Below are 15,314 nucleotides of genomic sequence, written 5' to 3'. Positions count from 1 at the left end.
CTTTCGCTCTTTACTCTGATCAGCGGTTCCATTGGCTCCATTGTATCAAGTAAAAGCTCACTTAGAGCTTAACATATTCGAGTTACTTTCTGCAGTGTTTTCAGGCAAGTGGGTGAATGAATGCACAGGACAAGATTAAAGTGGAGAGACATCACCTGACCCAGACAGCTTTAAAAATAGAAGTTAAGTTGTCCAAAATGTTACTGAGGCTAGACCCTGAAGGAAACCTGAAAGGTGGTTACCCATCAGAGATTAGGAAGTGGCAGACTGACTTGGGGGCATTGTTTTGTAATTTCATTTATTCAGTAAGAATTTACTGCCAGGCATGGCAGCTCTAGGGGCTGGAGATAAAGTAATGAACAGGAATTAGAGAGGGCCTGAGATTTTTACCCCCATCTGCAAGTTAACAAACTTAATAGATGCTGGCAGAAGGCAGGAGACTCCTGGGCAAGAGATGGAGAACTTTATTACTCACCGCACAGCAGGCTGTGCGAGCTTCCTGTGGCAATGGTTCCTCTGGTCCCGCAAGCCCTGCCCAGTGAAGGCAGCTAGTGAGTCTGAGTTCCAGCTGAGGCACTCCGAGCCCAGGGAACTCCAGTCTCATAAAGGGACTGCGAGCAAACCTTGGCCCTAGAAGAGGACATTACCTTTATGATATGCAAATTTGCCCCCTGCCCTAGAGGGAGACACTATCTCTAACCTAGTAGTTCCATGCAAGGGCCAGAAGTTCTCTCCCTGCCACTTAACTTCTGGGTGAACTTAACCTCTCTGAGTCTGTTTCATCATCCGTAAAGTAGGGACAATACCTTGCAGGGTTGCTCTGAAGATGCAGAGTAATCATGTGTTCAAGAGTGACAAGGCCTGGCACTCAATAAGTGACGACAGAGATGATGATGAGAAGCAGAGCCCCCGAGAGCTGCTACCATCACAGCTAGGTGATTATTATTTTTATCCTTAAGTCCAGCTACTTTGCATTTCAGCGCCTTTTCAGTTGAAAAGAAAAAGGAGGGACGTTGTTCCTCCATGTGACATTGATGTACGTGGATGTAGCTTGATCAGAATTCAAGCAGCAGATGAATTGTTATCAGCATTGTACAGACTTCTGAAGTCTCCAAAGCATTTTGAAAAAACATGTTTACAACTTATTCTGAAATGCATCAAAGTATAAGATAGACAGTGGTGTCTACTTCTTTAAAGTTCTCTGTATGTTTAATATTTTCATAATAAAATGTTGGGGTGGGGACATGTGCAGAGTCCTGATCACGTGATCAAGCTATAACCTGTTACTTTAATTTTAGAAATCACTCTCTTTTTTTTTCTAGCCAAGTATGTAAAGAAATGTAGGAATTTAGAAAGAAAGTATCTAATGCCTGCTTCTTCAATGACTAGCTCTCTGCACGTCAAGCTCTGTGGAAGCCTGGGGCTCAAAGTTTGAGAAGCCCAGGCTAACAACAGCATTAATAGTAGTAGTGCTAATCTGTGTGCAAAGTGAGCTCCGTGCCATTCTCCGTATTTCACATGTATTATTGCAGTTAATCCTCACCACACCCATTTTACAGATGAGAAAACTGGGGGGCACAGAGAGAATAAGTAACCAGCCAAGGTCACAGAGCTAGTCAGTGCTTGGTTAGAAATACTGACTGTGAATATGTCAGATAACTAAATTGATGAGTGGTGGGTGGCAGTTATCAGTGGGATTCAGGTTTGTTTGGGGGTTGTTTCAGCTTTGGTTTGTGCCCTGAGTGCCACAGCAAATGTCTTCTGTTTGTCAGACCCAAACTCTTCTACGTAAGACAGCACTGTTAGTTAGCGAAGACACTCTTGAAGAGACGCAGACTTGGCTCGGTGACCACGGTCAAGTCCGTCGCCCATGGCCGTCTGCAGACTTTCCCTTTGCTTTCAACTGGATGGGGATTTCATTCATGATACTGTTGAGTAGCTGGAGGGCTGCATGTTTCTAACAAAATTCTTTCTGGAAACCTCATACAGGAAAAGAAAAGAGAATGAAAGCCTATCTAAAGAGTGCCGAGGGCTTTTTTGTCCTGAATAAAAGTACCACAATTGGGAAGCATGAGGATTCAGACCTTGTTTTGGAGGTAAGAAGGCTCACCAGCTGCCCCCCACCCCGACCTCAGCCCCACACCCCTCCAGCCATCCCCCGCACCCAGGGACTCCCACCTCTTGAAGCACAGCAGCCACATCGCTCCTTGTGCTACCAAGAATCAATGTGAACTGTGTCACCTTTCCCTGGGATAAGCCGAGCCCCTGAGCACGGGCAGCATGACAGTCAGTCTGTCCTTTGCTGGACACATCGTGGATGCCCCACTGAAAGGCCCTCCACAGCCTTCTGGGCTGATCTGGAAAGCAGGTGTGGAGCTGGTACGCTGACCTCCACCTGCTCTGGTCTAGGCCTCGCTCCCTTTTTTGGAGAGGTGGGTAACTGGGGATGGAACCCACAGGCACTTAACCACGGAGCCACACCCCAGCCCTTTGTAGTTTTGAGACAGGGTCTCACTAAGTTGCTTAGAGCCTCACTGAGTTGCTGAGGCTGGCTTTGAACTTGCAATCCTCCTGCCTCAGCCTCCCAATCCGCTGGGATTGCAGGTGTGCGCCTCTGCTCCTGGTCCCTCTTTCTCTTCTCAAAGCCTGTTGGGACGGTTCTGAGCCCCTCAGAGCCCATCAGGCCAAGTCCTGGACTCGGCCACCACACCTTTTTCGTTGCATTTCCTTCTTGATTTAGCACTAGTTTGGTTGAAAGCCTCAGCTCATTGGCAGTCAAGGAAGTTGGAAAAAAGAAAGGAATAATAAAAACAGCGGCTTTGCTCCTTTTTAAATATTGAAGAGGGTTAAAATATTAAAGTGGAAAGAGAAACAGCAAAATCCTCTATGACTGTGGGAAGCAGCTCTCTCAGACTTGCTCAGCTTACATGCTTAATTTTTTTCTTTTGAAATAATAATTATAGAGAGAGGGAGTGTGTGCGGCAGCCAGTGATCCCCAGTGGATGCATATTATGCAGATCAAAACCAGGAAGCCGACCTTGGTCCTGTGTGTGTGTGTGTGTGTGTGTGTGTGTGTGTGTGTGTTCTTATGTCATTTTGTCACACGTATAGGTTCATGTGTAGCAACTGAGTGGCAGCACCATATGCCCCTTGTGGTACCCCTGGGTAGTCACAGTCCCCGCCCCCATCCATGACCCCGGCAACCACTCATTTAATCTCCATCTCTGTAATTTTCAGAGTGCTACATAAATAAAGTCACACAGTGAGTGACCTTTTGAGACTAGGGGTTTGTTTTTGTTTGTTTTTCGTCGGCCTTTGAGATCCATTTAGACCGTCCCTGGGTCCCTTGGGTTGCTGGACAGCGTCCATGTTAACCGTGCACACTCCAAAGCACAGTTTGATGGTGGCCAGTTTGAGGATTTTGTAAAGAAACCGTCGAGTCCAGGTTCTTGGTGGACATGTTTTCATCTCTCAGGATCAATGCCTGGGAACGTGAGGCAGGACCACATGGTAAATGCAAGAAGTCACCAGCTGGTTATCCAAAGTGGCCGGACTGTTTTACATTCCCACCAGCGATGCGCGTGTGACTGCAGGCTTACTGACCACCATGTCGCCCTGCTGCCCATGTGGGTGTCCTGGTCAGCAGCTGTGGCATCTCAAGCTCTTGGTCTGCGTTTCCCCAGGGGCTAGTGAGGTTGGGCATCTTTTCCGGAACGTAGCTGCCTGTTCCCGTCCTCGGAGGTGAAATGCTCCTCCCTGCCTCCGGTCCTTCTCCTGGTTGGACGGCTTGAGCCTTCTCTGTGGGCTTCTGAGAGTCCCTGCGATCCAGACGTGAGTCCTTGTTAGCTCCCTGGCTGTGACTACCTCCTCCCGCCTGTGGCTGGTCTCTTCACCTCACAGGGCTCTCACGGGACAAAGCTTTCGCTCTTGAGGAGGGGGACACCTCCCTCTTCTCTGGCGGATCCTCTGTTTGGCGTCACGTCTGGGACACGACCATGTACGCGTGAAACACCGAGGTCTCTCCGACGTTCTCCTCTAGCCGTTTTGACATTGTGTGTTTATATTCAAGTCTACAAACGACTCTGATCCCTTTTTGTCACATCCTAAGTCCAGGTCGGTGTCCATTATTTGGCCCCTGGGTCGGCAGTCGCTGGAGGACCATTTCTTGGAAAAGCACCGTTGAATTGCTTTTGTACTTTTCTCTGAAGTCCTCTGGCTGCACTTGTGTGGGGACCATGTGTTGAGCTCAGTGTCATGTTCCGTGGATCTCTGTGCCCGTCCCTCTGCTGACGTGAGGCAGCTGTGACCACGGCAGCTCTCCAAGCCTTCAACAGTCAGCGGGCTTCCTCCCGCTTCATTTCTATTTTTCAAAACTGCCTATTTTACTTCCTTTGCTTTTCCATATAGATTATTAGAATAACCCTGTTTATATCCATAAAGCGTCTTGCTGGGATTTAGGCAGGAACTGTTTAAACCTGTGTTTAAAAACCCGAGAAGAATGGTTATCTGGACAATGTCATCTCCCGGCCATGAATGAGGAGTGTTCCGTTTATGGGGTCTTCTTTGATCTCTTTCTGAGTCTTTTATAGTCACAAGTCCTGGGCACATTTCATTAGATTTGTGCGTAAGCATTTCTCTTTTGCCATTATTGATGGTAAATAATATTATACTCTTAATTTTGGTTTCTACCTATCTATTGCCAGAATATAGAAATACGGGTGGGTGGGTTGGCTGGTTGGTGCATGCTCCCAGGGTAACTTGCAGCCTTAACTTTCAAGGGATTTGATATGTAAATAACCACATCATCTGCAAGCAGGAACGGTTTCACGTTTTCCCTTTGTGATCTCTATGCCTTGAATTTAACTTTCTTATAATATTGCAATGACTAGGACCTCCAGTACTCTGTAGAGCAAGAGTAGTAGAAGTAGTGCAATCTTCATATCTTCCCTTTTCTCGATTTTAAGGGGACAGCATAATCTTCTGCCGTTAAATATGATGTTAACTCCAGTGAGTTTGGAGAATGTTCTTTAACAAGCTGAGGAAGTTCCTCCGTGTTGCTAATTTTCAGAGAGTGTTCATCATAAATTTTCACCCATGACATGGTCTCCCAACAAGGAAAAAAAGAAACCTATTCAGTGACAAAGTAGTAAAAACAAAGAAAATGAGTTGAAGTTTCTTCTTAGCCCAAGAGTGAGATTTCAGGCAGTTCTACTTCCCATCTGGCTGAGGTGGGAGCAGGGACTCTCCATTTTGGGTCCAATGATGATATCAAAAAACTAATAATTTTTAAAAAGTGCAGGCTTTGGTTAAGACAGACCTGGGCTTGGGCTCTTCAGGCCGTTTTGCAGCTGTGTGACTTCAGGCAATTTGCCTGGTGGCTCTGAGTTCATTTCCCCACCTGAGCACCGCCCACCTTTCAGGAATGTGGGGATCAGTGAGAAAATGCATACAGAGTGCCAGGCACACAGCACTGAGGAGGTGACACCGGGATCATTGCTTATGGTCTCATAAAATGAGACAGAAGCATTCACAGGGGTGCACAGGACTGAGACAGGGAGCCCCTGATATTAACGAGCTTTTGGAAAGGGAACTGAGGAGGACAATTATTATCATATAGACAGAAACAGACTTGCACTGGGGGCATAAAAATGATCGACTGCTTTCTCTTCCTGGGCCTCAGCTTTAAGGTAGGTCACCACCGTCAGCAGCGGTCACAATGACCTAGGAAGGAAGCGCCATCTGCCTCAGGCTTGGGACAGAGGGCAGAGGAGTTGCCGGATGCTTTGTGAATGCATTTTTGATGGGTTCTCACATCTTCCCTTCAACAAATTCTCTTCCCAGAGCTTAAATCAATGTGGGGAGGAGGCTTTCAGGGATGGGTTAGGGTCAGTTTTAAGTGCCCAAATCTACATCATGGCAGCATTTTCCTGTTTTATAAAACAAGATGAAAACTGCCATCTGCTGACTCTGATGGGCCTTTCTCATTAGTCAAAGAATCAGGCTGGATCTGCTACGGTCCACCCTGAGGAATAGTTAAACAATCAATAGACCCTTTTGTGTTATTTGAGCCGTTAAAAGTCATCTCACTGCATAAAGTTCAAAAACCTAAAAAGAAAAAAAAAATCTGCCTTAAAATTACCCAGCAATTACACTTAGCAAATTAGAAAAAGATCATCGTTTTATTTGCCTGGGTACGTCCTGAAGAACAGGGAGCCTGGCTTCCTAAGATTCCCACTCATTGGCAAGACTGACATATTATTTTGATTGTTAATATCATGACATTTTGACATTCTTGACATTTTCTGATTAAGGGAAGTACACTTTGTAGTTTGTTTTTTTTTTTTAATTGAAGAAAGAAAGCGCAAGGAAGAGAATGGGCGTCACTTGGAAGCGGGTGTCTCAGTGACGGTCAAGACTGGTACTTGCAGGGCTTGGCCTCCAGACTCCGCTGGACCCTTAGGGACTTTGGTTTCCTAAGCCAATTGGAAGCCTGCTTTACCAGCCTGGTTTTTGCTCTTATCATTGCTTATTCTTTCCACAAATATTTACCTGGAGCCTCAGCCTGTGCAAAGCACGGGCAGTATCACGTCGGTGCCTGCAATCAGCAAGCTTCCAGGACAGGGAGACGGGGTCACAGGATCCCACAGAAGTCTGCATGGTTTTGTGCCAACTCAGGACTCTAAAGGAAAAAAAAATATGCAGAGCAAGGGGGAGCCAACTAGACAAGAAGGGAGGTACAGGTGCAAAGGCCCTGGGGCAGTGGAATGTATGGTGAGCTCCCAGGACTGAAAAAAAAACAGTGTGTCCAGAAGAAAGAATGGGAGGGGGGCTGAGACAGGCAGGACTTCCTCCTGCCGGGGAAAGGATTCTGGTCTTCACCAGAAGAGCACTGGAAAGAGAGCCCTGAAAGAAGGGGTGGCCTGCCTTTTGACAGCTGGGACTTCTCCCACTCGACACAGCTGCAAATTCCCTGCTGTTAACCTCCCTCAGTTCAGAGCTAAACCTTGTGATTTATAATTTTATAGGATTTTTTTATGATTCGTGAACAAACTACCATTTTTATAGTTGAATGTGAATATCATTTATTTATTTAAATTTTGCTTCGAGACAAGGGTCTTGCCATATGGCCCAGGATGGCCTTGAATTCCTGGACTCAGTGATCCTCCTGCCCCAACCTCTAATTAGCGGGACTATACGGTGCCTACCACTGCACCTGATGCTTGTGACTATTATTTAAGCTCCACTGGAATCAGGGGTTCAGTTCTTCCAGGACCCGTGACACCAGCCTGAGATTGTTGAATTACCCACGGGAGCTTGTTAAACCTGGACCTTAGACGTCCTGGCACAGTGGGTGGGCGCTGGGGCCCAAGCATCTGCCCATTTCCCTGTTCCCCGGGTTCCAGTGGGGTCCCCAGGGAGATGGTGCCAGGACCATCCTGCAGGAGCCCTTCCCCTGGCTCCTCTGTCCCCTGGGCCTTGCCTTCTCCCGTCTGACCCCCTCCCACCCTTTCCTATGTACTGTTCCATAAACTTGGCTTTGAGGGGAAGAGGAGCCAAGGTTAAAGAGTGGAGCGAGCTGGAGCCGCTTCCAAGGGCTCACCTGCCCCACACTGGGCGGTCCCAGGAGTCCCCCCAAGCCTGCTCTGTGGGCCAGTGTGTGGGCACCGGCTGACCTGGGCTGGACGGCGGACACAGCTGGGGAGGAGGTGGGCAGGTCTAGCGGGCTGGCCGCTCGGTGGGGGCGCGCCCCTGTGGCCCCCCAGCCCTACTCTACGGCTCTCAGGGTTGGGAGCAAGGCAGCAAGTGGCCCACACAGCGCCCACCAGGCACGGAGTTCTGTCCCCGGCCGGGCACCTGTCACTCTGGGCTGCCTTTGAGGAAGGCACCCTGGACCCTGCATCGTCGTCTTTATTCTTGTTGTTAAACGATGCTGCGCAGATCCCCTTCTACTTCCTTATGCCGAGGACGGGCGAGTCCATCTGCGGAGGCAGCGGCCTCGGACCTCGGGCCTCTCAGGCGATCCGCAGGCAGCCCTGGGTGCAGGTGCGCGCTCCACCAGCAGGAGGCGCCGCCCCTGGGTCTCGCCCACCCCAGCGGGAACCTCCTCTGCCCTGATTTCAGTGGTCAGCGCCCATGGTGGCAATTTATGGGCCTCTTTCCCTCCAGCAGGTGGAGAGCTTCCAGGAGGAAAAAGTTCAGAGAAAAGAATAGATCATCTCTCTCTCTCTCTCTCTCTCTCTCTCTCTCTCTCTCTCTCTCTCTCAAAATATGAACATCTTAAAATTTGCCATCTTGACCATTATGCCTCTGGGGCATTAAGTATACTCACATTATGGTCCAGAAGTTTCTTGTCTCTGGAAACTGAAGCTCTGTGCACAGTGAAGAAAGACCCCCTCCTGTCTCCCCAGCAGGAAGCCACCACCTTCCTGACGGTCCTCCTCTGAGTCTGCCCACTGGGGCGGCTCATGTAAGTTGAATCCTGTGTGTTTGTCCTTTCGTGACTGGCTCATTCACTTTGCACAGTAATGTCCTCCAGGGCATCCACGTTGTGGCATGCGGAGCTGCTCCCTTTTCTTTAAGGGTGACCACATCTTGCTTCTCCACAGACACTCGGGCTGCTTCCACCTTTTGGCTACTATTAATAATGCTGCTGTGAGTGTGGCTGCCCATGTCTCTTTGAGACCCTGCTTTCAGTTGTTTGTGGTACGTACCCAGAGGTGGAATGGTGAGATCACGTGGTCATTCTATTTTTTATTTGGGGGGACTGCTGTACCATTCCCACAGCTGCACCATTTTACCATCCCAGCAGCTGCGGAAGCATTCAGCTTCTCCACATCCTCGCCAACTCGGATTTTCTCTTTGTGAAAGTAGCCGTCCTGCTGGGTGGGAGGCAGAAGATCGTGATCTTTTGACCAGCACAAATAATACAAGCAGCTAAGTTCTCACATTTAGACTGAGAAGTAGGCTGTATCTCGCATGAGTTTATACAGGTCCCTGTGTGTATTCTGTGCATGAATCACAGAAATGATCCCTCAAACCAATGCTGGGGGGTAGGAGCTACCTTATTGTTGCTATCCTCATATGCAGGTGTGGAAACGGGGCCAATGGTGACTTACCCAGCCTGTCTGAGGTGGAGGGTGACTTCCAGACCCGTCTGACTCAGAGCTTTGGGAGAAGGAAACTTCATACATTTGGCTCTGGGAACATCTAAAAATCTACATATCTGAAATTCCTTGTGAGCTCATGGAGATAACAAGGTAGTCGATAATCCAGGGGAATTCCTTACTGAGAAATCCTAAGCACAGATTAACAAACAGTGAACTGGGTTTTCTCCTCATTCTCCTGGAAGCAAGGAGCACAGGTGGCGCCCTCTACTGGGGAACTGGGGTAAAGAGGCGAGGGCTGGGGCTGGGCCGCCGCTTCCCAGAGCAGAGACCTTGAGGTTGTCCTGGGGACCCTGAGAATCCTGCCTGGGTACCAGGGCCAGGTCCCCCCGAGAGGACCGAGCCTAGTGCCTCTTCAAAGAGAAACCTGCAGAGCAGGACAGGAAAGGATGCCCAGTTGTACTGAAGCAGAGGCGTGAGTCTGAAGTGTTGGGAACGCTCTGGCTTGGCCTGGCGCACACAGGTAAAAGGGCACAGGGGCCAGGCTACACGTGGGACTTGTCTGGAAGATGGAATCCCTCCCAGAAGGCTTTCCAGCTGGTCGAGAGTGGGTCACCTTTGTGATTTTGAGAGAGAACATGGGGACAAGGCAGAACGAGTCGGGGAACAGCAGAGTGGCCAACTGCATGAACTTGGCTCTGAATCACCTGCTGGAGGGACCCTGAGTCTGCCCTGGTGAGCCCAGGCCAGGCGAGCTGTGCGGCCATCCCCAAGGTGACTCCTGAGTATGTGCCCTGGGGACAATCAGCAACTGTGCTGTGAGAGTGGAGATAGCACCTAGCCAGAGCTACGTGTGTAGTGAGTTTTGTTTTCTATTTAAACAACACAGATTTATTTTCTCAAAGTGCCATTCGTCAGAACCCTGGGTGTCCTCAGCTGGTTGTCCCAGGTCACCCAAGGCCAGATGGACGTGTTGCTGGCCTGGGCTCTTCTCTGGGGTCTTGGGGGATAGTCTGCCTCCAGGGCCCCTCAGGCTGCTGGCAGAATTGGGTTCCATGCTGTGACTGCGCTGGGCCCCCCTCCCTTGCTGGCTGCTGCTCGGAGGTCATTCGGGGCTCCCAGAAGCTGCCCACCTCTGTGGCTTGTGGCCCCCTTGTCTTCAAAGCCAGCAGCCGTGGCTCCTTCTGGCCTCCGCTGCTATGGCCTCCCTGGCTCTGACTCCCCTCAGCTCCAGCCAGAGTTCCTTGTTTCTAAAGGCGCATGTGATCAGATTAGCTCCACTCGGCTAATCTGGGATAATCTCCCTGTTCTGAGGCCTCTGATTAGTAATCTTTCCTGGTCCTGCACAATCCTGCCTGTGGAATGCGGTGAATTCATGGGTCCCGGGACTGGGACATGGGTGTCTTCGAAGGGCCACATGCCTGTTGCAGTGACTGCAGTCTCTTGGCTGGACACTGACCTGGGGTGGGCGTCATGTTTACAGGAATCAGTAGGGTCTGTGCCAGGGGCAGGGGAGAGATGCTGCTGAGCTGGCGGGGCCAGGGTAGCCCTGGTGCTCCCCGAGGGCCTGCCCTGTGGGTACTGGGTGTGTACTTTTGTGGGTCATTAACTCCTCGAATCCTTGCAACAGCCCTAGGAGTAGGGGCTGTTATTTCATTTTTCCGATGGGGAAGTAGAGGCAGAAGCAGACTAAGAATCCTACTCAAGGTCACCCCACGATCACGCAGGAAGGAGGTGGAGGACTGGGATCCCCACCAGGAGCCTGGGACCCCGCAGGCTCACGGAGCTTCAGGAAAGAGGACTTGCAGTGAATCCCACAGAACTGCCATCTCTGGGGACTCCTGGCCCCAGGGTGGCACTGATTCCAGGGAGCTCAGAGGCCCCCGAGCCCGCTCTCTCCAGCCCGCGCCCCAGCCTGCCCAGGAGGCCAGCCTCCTCTGCCCCGAGCTGCCGGGCCTGGCCTGGGTCTGGGCCGCCCCTCACATCCTGTTTCTTCTGAAGGCCCCGTGCCCGCTGTCGCTGCCTTACGTCTTTTCCTGAGGCGGTGACAGAAGTGGGGTGGGGGATGGGATGGCCGAGGACCAAAAGGCAAAAAGAAAGAAAGCGGAACCCAGCAGCTGGCTTCAGAAGCACTGGGTCGTGGTCGGGCAGCGTCCTGTCGGCCTGGTGAGGGACGCTGCTCCAGCTCCAGGGGCACACGACAGAGCAGGTGGCACTTGACCTGCGCTGCTACCAGTGGCCTCTCCACACACCGCCGGCCCCTTGACCTCCACCTCCAGGGCTGCTCTGCACTGTGCCCTCCACAGACAGGAAGCGGAGGCACCCAGAGCCTGGGCGCTGCTCGGAGGTCATTTGAGGCTCCCAGAAGCTTCCCAGGTTGCCCCGCGGGGAAGTCGGCGAGCCGGTGCCTTGAGCCACGTGCCCTCCTGGAAGCAGCCTGAGGGCCCCAGACCACCCGCTGCCACCTTCCTGACACCCTAGCCATGGGCCACATGCCCCCAGACATTCCAGATGCCACTGAGGGGCCGGGAGACCCACAAGGACTTGGCACTGGGGGTGGGGAGACCCAGGCAGTGGTTGGGGAACCAGAGGAGAAAGGAACGTTCCCGAAACACTTTGTGACACAGGGACGGCCTGGACAGGAGGCAGCTTTAGGAGGGTGGCCGGAGCAGGCTGCAGGCTGGAGGAGGGTTCCAGCAGGCCAGGCCACACTGAAGGCACCGAGAGGTGGCTGAGGAGCTAAAGCCAGGCCCCGGCAGGGGAGAGGAAGCAGGACAGGCTGGCCCTGGTGGTGGCAGGAGGGGACTTGCTGTGAGGGAGGCCCGGGTCCTGGCAGGGAACAGAAGGCACACTGGGTCGGGGGAGGGAGATGGGCTGAGGTGAGTTTAGTGAAGTGGCCCTTGCAGAGGCCGCAGGGCGTAGAGACCCCCCCAAGGAGCCATCCTGCAGCGCCCAGAGCCACGGGGTCGGGAGCTCCAGACCTGAGCAGGGAGGGGAGGGGGACGGGGCAGTGCCAGCTGGGAGCTGTGCCCCCTGGGGGAGGGCTGTCCCCAGTCCCTGGTGGCACCACTGTGGGTGAGGGCCTAAACGCCCCAACCTCTCCCACCCTCCCGCTCCGGCCTGGTCTCCATGGGCCAAACCCACGGGAAGAGGGTGAGGACCCAGGAATGCTCCGCGCAGGGCGACTGCCAGGCAGAGGGCACAGGAGGAGGGGCCACGCGCCGGGTGCAGGGAGACTCCAGGAGGCTGTTCAGGAAGTGGGGTGAGGGGCCCAAGCCCAGGGACCTGGCAGTGGGGAGGTCAAGGTCTGAGGGTGGACTTCCCAGTCCCAGTGAGGCGAGGCTGAAAACTGGCCTCGGAGGAAGGTTCCAGATCCGTTTCGAGCCTTGGCAGCTGGTCGTAGGTAGCAGGGCCTCTCTGCAGGTTCCTCCAGTCAGGCCATCGTCCAAGGACGTGTCCATCTTAGCCGTTTTTAAGGCCACAGTCAGGGACATTAACTACATGCCATCGTTGTGTGCAACCAGCTTCTGGGAGAAGTGAAACCCGGGCCCCTGCCGCAGCCCTGGCGGGCTCCAAGCTCCCTTCCCTCTGTGAGTTGGACTCCTCTGGTGCCTCCTAGAAGTGGCATCACCATCTCTTGTGACTTTACTTCATTCAGTGCCATGTCTGCAAGGCTCAGCATGTCCCAGCAAGAGTTGGGAATTCCCTCCTTGTTAAAACAGGAATATTCCGCTGTGCGCACACCACATTTTCTTCATCCACTCACCCGTCCGCGGGTTAAGTCCGTCCTTGGGGGAAATTCTGAGGACCCAGCTCTTGCTTTCTATGGAAGCTGCACCAGCTTCCATGTTCACCATCAGGACACAGGGCTCCTTCTCTGCGTCCTTGTCAACACTTGTTTGTTTTTTTAAACAGTAGCGATGGTAATTGGGGTGAGGTAGTTTTGATCTCATTGTGGTTTTGATTTGCATTTCCCATACATGAAAGGCCTATTTCTGGGCTTTACATTTGATCCCACTGGTTATCTTCAAGGGGAAATGCAGGGCCCTGCTACTTTGATTGTCGTAGTCTTTTGTTAAAGTTTGACACCAGGAAATCTGAGACCTCCAACTTTGTTCTTTTCCAAGATTGTTTTGGCTCTCCAGGATTCCTTGAGATGCCATATGCATTTGAGGATGGAGTTTTCTATTTCTGAAAAAAAAAAAAAAGTGCCATTGGGATTTTGATAGGGGCTGCATTAAATCTAAAGATTGCGTTGGGTAGTGTTGCATCTTAATGGTGTTAAGGCTTCAAATCCATGAACATGTTTTCCCATTTATTTGGGTGGGTGTTTTAATTTCAGCAACATTTTATAGTTTTCAATATGCAACTCTTTTGCCTGTTTGGTTAAGTATATGGCAAACGTTGTATTCCTTCTGATACTATTAAAAATGGAATTATTTTCTTTTTTGGATTATTTATTACTGCATATAACACTGATTTTTTGGGTGTTGATTTTGAATCCTGAAGGTTTGATGAATTTATTTATTAGTTGTAACAGGTTGTTTTTCCTTTCTTTCCAATTTGAATTATCTTACTTCTTTTTCTTGCCAAAATTGCTCTGGCTAGTACTTTTTTATTTAATAACTTTATTTATTTTTATGTGGTGCTGAGGATCGAACCCAGGGCCTTGGATGTGTGAGGCGAGCGCTCTACCACTGAGCACCCCAGCCCCGTGGCTAGTACTTCTAGGTTGAATGGAAGTGGCTGGAGTGGGCATCTTTGTCTTATTCCTGATCTTGGAAGGAAAGCTTTGAATATTTCAACATTATGAACATTAGCCTGGGGGCTGGGGTTGTGGCTCAATGGTAGAGCACTTGCCTAGCATGTGTGAGGCACTAGGTTCAATTCTCGGCACCACATATAAAGAATGAATAAAATAAAGATCCATCAATGTTGAAAAAAATTTTTTTAAAAAAGAACATTAACTTGACTTTTCTTTTCTTTTCTTTTCTGGTACTAGGGATTGAACCTGGGGTGCTAACTACTGAGCCACATTCCCAGCCTCTTTTATTTTTTTATTTTGAGACAGGGTCTTGCTGAGTTGCTTAGGGCCTTGCTAAATTTCTGAGGCTGGCTTTGAACTTGGTGATCCTTCTGCCTCAGCCTCCTGACCACTGTGATTACAAGTGTGCATCACCATGCCCAGCTTAGCTTGACTTTTCATATATCCCCTTTATTATGTTGAGAGTTTCCTTCTATTCTTGATTTTCTGAGTGTACTTTTTATCATGAAAGAGTGTTGAACTTTGTCAAATGCTTCTTCTGCATCTGAAGTGATTATGATATTTTACTCCTTCCTTCTGTTGATGTGGCAGGATACTTTGACTGATATTCAGGTATTGAACCATCCTTGCATTCCAGGAATACATCTCACCTGGTCGTGCTATATAATCTTTTAATGAGCTATCGAATTCCATTTGCTAACATTCTGTTAAACATTATTGCATCGATAACCCAAGCACAGTGGCATGAGCCTGTAGTCCCAGCTATGTGGGAGACTGAGACAGGAAGACCATTTGAGCCCAAGAGTTCAAGACCAAACTGCACAACATAATGAGACCCCATAAAAAAGAGTTTTGCATCAATATTCATGAGGGATATTCATTTATAGTTTTCTTATAACTTCTTTTGTTCTGGGTTGTGTCAGGGTAATGTTGGACCCTCACTTCACCTTTGGGGTCTCAGGTTCTTCATCTGTGACATGGGGATATTAATACAATCTGATATAAAAGGTCTGTGGTGCAGGTTAAGTAAGGGAATGAACACAGAGTGCTCTGGAAGGGCCCGTCCACAGGGAGCTCTCAGAGTATGTTAGGGGCTAACGATATTTAAATCAGTTGGTCCTTAGTGGCCACCCGACAGGGCGGGGCTTGGGCAGCCAGTCTGTGTCAGCAGCCAGGCTTTTGCCCAATGTGAGTTTTGTGCACTTGTCCAATACAGGAGGAGTGTGTTATCAGGGGTTCCCGGCCCTGCCTGTGGCAAAGCCTGGTCCGTGCGCTGGATTTGTCCACACCTTCCTGCTCACTTCCACGACTTAATCACGGCCTGGCAGCTGCTGAGGAACTGAAAGTAATGGGGCCTAGAGAAGGAGGAACCAAAGTCACCCACAGAATTCGCCTCCTTGTTGTAGGCCATCAAGGTTCCAAGGGCACCAACGTGGTTAGTAGGA

At 50.4% G+C, this 15,314-nt stretch overlaps 1 protein-coding gene across 1 annotated transcript in view; it reads left to right on the top strand.

Annotated features, from left to right (window-relative positions):
- FHAD1 (forkhead associated phosphopeptide binding domain 1) overlaps positions 1–15,314 on the top strand; it is a 118,019-nt gene that overhangs the window by 540 nt on the left and 102,165 nt on the right. Inside the window, exons 2-3 of the mRNA XM_081308090.1 lie at positions 814–935; positions 1,990–2,096. Coding sequence (XP_081164216.1) covers positions 827–935; positions 1,990–2,096 — 216 coding nt within the window. The 5' untranslated portion in view covers positions 814–826. The remainder of the gene's footprint in view (positions 1–813; positions 936–1,989; positions 2,097–15,314) is intronic.

The sequence above is a fragment of the Spermophilus citellus genome (genome assembly GCF_964194105.1).
Source record: "Spermophilus citellus genome assembly, chromosome: 9".
Classification (NCBI taxonomy): Eukaryota; Metazoa; Chordata; class Mammalia; order Rodentia; family Sciuridae; genus Spermophilus; species Spermophilus citellus.
This window is presented reverse-complemented; position numbering and strand designations above follow the sequence as displayed.